General features: G+C 38.0%; 1 protein-coding gene across 1 annotated transcript; it reads right to left on the bottom strand.

Annotated features, from left to right (window-relative positions):
- Positions 1–440: 440 nt before the first annotated feature.
- Positions 441–2,969, bottom strand: LOC133797831 (GABA transporter 1-like). The gene is made up of 7 exons (XM_062235909.1): positions 2,773–2,969; positions 2,215–2,445; positions 1,932–2,029; positions 1,665–1,851; positions 1,458–1,588; positions 1,136–1,369; positions 441–893 (listed from the first exon to the last, which is right to left on the bottom strand). The coding sequence occupies exons 1-7, from the start codon at positions 2,852–2,854 to the stop codon at positions 513–515; spliced, it is 1,344 nt and encodes a 447-aa protein (XP_062091893.1). The 5' UTR covers positions 2,855–2,969; the 3' UTR covers positions 441–512.
- Between the last annotated feature and the right edge of the window lie 2,399 nt (positions 2,970–5,368).

The raw sequence follows: 5,368 nt of genomic DNA, 5'->3' as shown, positions 1-5,368 counted from the left end.
AATATATTTATATATAATTATAAGAGTTATTACATTATTTTTTAACTTATAATTATGATACTATATGGTATAAACTAAATGATTATTTACAATGAATTAATAATGATTTTCCAACAATGATCAAAATTTGACATTTGATCCACCAGGTTATGGATTTACAACTCAGCCTAGGACTCAGGTCGTAACTTGGAGATATAGAATTTTGAGGGTAACAAAGCTAGAGAAAGAACCAAATTCTCCAACAACATCAATTTTCTTCAGCTATGCCTAAATTTTAATATTTACACCAATCAATATTAAGGTGTTGTTCGATACCATGGTACCCTATAGCAATGCTCCATGTGATTTGCTCTATGAAGAGTGTTCAACATAGCATTGAATGTGTGGAAAAACTACGAACTATCAAAAGAATACCCTTTTGTTTTGACAAATGAAAAATATACACTTTACCATACTCCTTTATAATTTTAAAAGTTTTTTACTAACGAACGTTACAAAACTTATAATACATTTTACATGTTAGCAAATAAGCGATATGTTTTGGCATCAAGAACTATCTGCCTAACAGAAGCTATAGAGCCAACTCCTACCAAAACTAATGAAGCCGCCACTATGACTGAGTTTATCCAAAATATGAGGCCACGCTTTGAGGGCTTGAATGTTACATTGTAGAAAATCATTGGCAGTATAAAATCCAGAGGAATGCATCCAAACGCACCAAACAGTGCCATTAGATCTCCGAAGAAAGGTAACATCGCTGCAAAAAAAGTTCCCACAATAACAGATAGTGATCGGAAAATCAGCCTTGGAATGATGTTTCGAGTGGAGAACTGCTCCATCTTTGGGTCTGCAAACTTATTCTCAAACACTTCATTTGTTGGCTGCAAGTAAACCTGTACATAAAATGACTTGCAGTTAGTTTGGTAACAAAAGAACTGGACAAATATTTGTTGATGAAAGTGAAAAAAAAAAAGTTTATATCAAGTCTGAAAACTTTATTTGTATGCAAGGGGTGACAAGAAGTGCGTTATCTTACCTGTCAATGGAGTGGCCAAAATTTGTGGTGAGGGGCTATATGATTTTTTTTTAGTGGGACTTAGATGCAATTTTCTAATAAAAATATCTATATACTTACCAAAGTCACAGCCAAAACTTGTGTAACAGCAAAGGCATTGGTGATGACAAGAAACCAAGTAGGAAGCAAAGGCTTATCAACCCCCATGAAGTTGGCTAAAATTGTTCCTTGAGCTTGGTTTCCAAAGGCCCAGTATCCAGATATTCCCACGCTGAAATATGTTAGTGCTATCACACTGTAACACACACATAGCCCTTTGAACATTTTCCCTTGCACTGGGGGTGCTATTGTTGCCTGCAAATTAAGTAGTCACATATCAGTATTACTTCTACTCTTAACAAAGATCACCACACTAGCAATTAAGAGTATCTTAACTAAGTACCTGAATTTCAGGTATGATTCCACTGGCATATGCGGTAGCAATTATTGAAATGGCATTGAAGGTTCCGAAAATTCGGTCCTTTTCGCTTCCTTTAACAGAGTAGTCTCTTCTAGGTGCATCCTTGGAATATCCTGTGTTCATCAAACATGACTTGAGTTCTGATTTGATGTTGAGAAACATGGCCGCATGTGTGTCTTGAGTTCTTACCAATATTTACAGAACCGGCGGCGGCACAAGCGCTGTAAGCAAGGCAAAGGAGTAGAGAAATGAGGTTAATATGCCTTAAGGAGTGGAAGGATGGCATTTGAGCCAAAACCAAAACTACACTTCCAAACATGATAATAAAGTGGTAAAGCTTCATTTCCCCATTTGGATTTGCCAGCAAGTAAATGAACTGCCAAAAGAAAATCCCATCTTATTAATATAACCTACCAAGTAATATAAACTTATGACCAAGTATAGTTAGATACTTGCCTTAAGGCTCTGCCCTCCAAGAAGTGTGCTAGCAATTACAATTCCAAAGCATATTCCTAATTGCAGTGGCCCAACAAAATATTTGCCCCATCCTGGACCTGATATGACAATGGCATACCAAAATTTTAAGAAGGAATAATCCCCATGTGACTTGGTGATGAAGATATTAGTGATCATAAATTAGAGACAGATTATGGGCTTAAGCCAATGGCTTCTTTCTGATATTGGTACCATATTAGCTAGATTATGAGCAATTCTTCCAAAAATTTAAATGGAAACTCACCTAAAATGTCCGTAGCCATGTCTCGAAACCGAAGCAGGCGGCGTCCTTGGTTTGCATGGTGCTCAAGAACCAAAGACAAGAGATTGTAGGCATAGAAAGTAACCAGGGCAGCCAAAGTCAGGCAAAGGACTCCTCCAACCCAACCCAGCAACCCCAACGCAAATGGCAGACTTAGAAGGACTGGGGCCGCTATTGAATTTGTCAAGTGATACCCACAGTGAACCCATGACCCTGCACATTAATGAAAGTTATCTTAACTTAATGGTCAAGTGATCATAGAGGCAAATTCAAAGACCGTTTGGTATTATGTTTTCCTTAGAATTGATTCACTATATGAAAAGATAGAAGAGAAAAGTCAGTGGTGTGTGAAAAATAACAACATATTAGCAAAGAAAATCTGTAATAACGGTTAATACCATAATTTGTGACATTAGAATTGAGGAAGTACTACTGCTGGACTGGTTTTTGTGGACAACAAAAGTTTTTATTGACCAAAAGAGTTGTGGTACAGTCTAGATTCTGCACACACACACACACACACAACTAGTACTCACTGACCTTTTGACTTGAGGACAAACATAGCACCAGCATCAAGCTCTTTCTGAGAATTGTCGAATCCATTTTCCTTCAGTTCTTCCATGGTGTTTGGAGTCACAGTTCCCTTGTCCTCTGTCTATACCTGTGGATAGAAAGACATGGTTGCGATGTTAGTATAAGAAAGGAAATTCAAAACTGGTCATAAAAGCCAAGAATAGTAAAAAATAATAATGAAATCTAGTGAAATTTAATAAGATGGTTAATAAATATTTCTGTTTGTTTTCTAGTGAGTACGGGGGCAATCATCGAAAACTATTGTGGACTATTCTACAAGTCAACTAGACGTGGACATATTTTATCACAAGTTCACAACTTGGGATTATTTTCTATGTTTAAGATTGTCTTCTACTTAAATTTCTCATCCATTGGTTCTCTGACTCTCTCAAATAAGCATTTGCATTCAAAAGGCACTTTAATTATAAATAAGGTTCCCATGAAAATGAAAGTAATAAGAAATATTTTTAACTTTTTCTAATAGATTTTTAACATTATTAGGCACTTTTTTGTCTACTCCAGACTAGATTTTTTGCAAACTATCTGTTTGTCAAACTTAACAGTCAAACATCAAATTGAACACACGTCATATGCATGACTTTACACTATACTACGCATAAAATTTGGATTGTTAGTATCAGCCTACGAAATTTAAGTACTATGATATTATGACTATGTTGTCTTATTTGTAACATCAAAATTAGCCATCCAAGTTGAAATGGGGAGAAAATCATTATTAAATTTTGACTGAAAATTCAAAGTGCGATATTCTTCATTCTTATGTTAGGAAATAGAATTATAGTACATAATCATTGTATTTAATGCATTAATATATAATCTGACATCCTATCATTAGTTTGTTAGAAAATCCCTAATTTTTTGGAACAGATTTCTTTTGTGTGCTGTCATTCTCTAGAATGTTCTCCATATTGTATTCTGGCTCTATAAATATCAATATACACAGCAGCCACTGTCACCGTGCTGCAGTTACTCAAAAATACTGTGTTATATCATTTTTTTAAGTTGGTATCAAGAGCCTGGCCAGACGTTCGTCATGTCGACCGGCGAAACTACACCACACAGCAGTGGTTCCGCAGCTACTGGAACAACCCCACAACCACAGTCCTCAAACACTACCGAAACTCAGACCCCAAACACAGCCATACCTCATTTCGGAAGTGCCCTGAATCAACCCTTTGCACTCAAACTTGATCGAAACAATTTTTCACTGTGGAAGACTATGGTATCTGCCATTGTTCGAGGACACAGACTTGACGGCTACCTCAAAGGAACCAAAACCAGACCAATGGAGTTTATCAAGACGTCTACTGACGGCAACGATGGAGAAAACTCAAACGTACTGGAGGTGAATCCAGAGTTCGAAACTTGGATAGTAAATGACCAACTGCTACTAGGGTGGCTCTATGGCTCAATGATAGAAGGGATCGCAACAGAAGTGATGGGATGTGATTCATCCGCTGCTCTTTGGCGTGCCCTTGAAGCCCTTTATGGCGCACACTCGAAGTAAAAAATGGATGAGTACAGAACAAAGATTCAGACGTCAAGGAAGGGAGCACTCTCAATGGCTGATTACCTAAGGCAGAAACGACAATGGGCTGATGTACTCGCCCTTGCAGGTGACCCATACCCTGACTCACAGCTTGTAGCAAATGTACTCACTGGTTTAGATGCCGAATACTTGCCCATTATTGTTCTAATTGAAGCTAGGTAGTCCACCACTTGGCAAGAACTTCAGGGTATACTTTTGAGTTATGATAGTAAAATGGAAAGAATCAATGCCCTATCTGGATCAAAGACTATCAGTGGCCTTGCTAATCCCACTGCCAACTATGCCAACAAACCAAATAATTTGGGCGCAGGTCGAGGATACTCCCAAAATGACAATGGATCTGGCAATAGAGGAGGCAGCAGCAGTAACAGAGGTGGTGGCAGATCCAAAGGTCGTGGTGGTCCCAAACCAACCTGCCAAATCTGTGGCAAGTACGGTCACTCGGCAGCTCACTGCTACAATCGGTTTGATGAGAGCTTCATGGGTTTAGGTCCATCTGCTGGAAAAACTCAAGACAAAGGACATAATGCTTCAGCCTTCGTGGCTACACCTGAAATGCTAGATCATGAAGCTTGGTATGCTAATAGTAGGGCTAGTAACCACATTACTGCTGAAGGAAGCAAGATGCAATCCAAGACCGAGTACAATGGTAAGGAGTGTAGGATCTTGGAATTTAAATCTAGATGCATGCTTCCTATTATTTTTCCAAACACATAATAGAAACATAGAATAACATGACATACATATGAACATTAGATTCGTAAATTAACATAAACACAATGATGTAGAAACTTACGAATACGCAGCGGAACTGGAACAACTCCTTCCTTCAATCTCTCTAACCCTTGATTCCTTTCTGTAGCAGAGTATTATCAAGAGATTGAACTAGATCAGCAACATAGTCTTCCTCACCAAGCCTTTGATCCACCTAGAACTAGTGTGGGCTGGTTCTCAACACATGAGATAGAGATCTAGAAAAGAAGAAGAGAAAAT

This window comes from Humulus lupulus, chromosome 8, assembly GCF_963169125.1.
Source record: "Humulus lupulus chromosome 8, drHumLupu1.1, whole genome shotgun sequence".
Classification (NCBI taxonomy): domain Eukaryota; kingdom Viridiplantae; phylum Streptophyta; class Magnoliopsida; order Rosales; family Cannabaceae; genus Humulus; species Humulus lupulus.
The sequence above is the reverse complement of the archived record's forward strand: the minus strand, read 5'-3'. Positions and strand labels throughout refer to the sequence as shown.

Bases quoted from the DNA above. Each gene is read 5' to 3' on its own strand.
- LOC133797831 (XM_062235909.1), bottom strand. From the start codon at position 2,854: ATGGAAGAACTGAAGGAAAATGGATTCGACAATTCTCAGAAAGAGCTT. The intron at 2,446-2,772 runs GTCAGTGAGTAC...ATTAATGTGCAG, and splicing joins GTTTGTCCTCAAGTCAAAAG to GGTCATGGGTTCACTGTGGG. The intron at 1,589-1,664 runs GTAAGAACTCAA...TGATGAACACAG, and splicing joins CGCCGGTTCTGTAAATATTG to GATATTCCAAGGATGCACCT.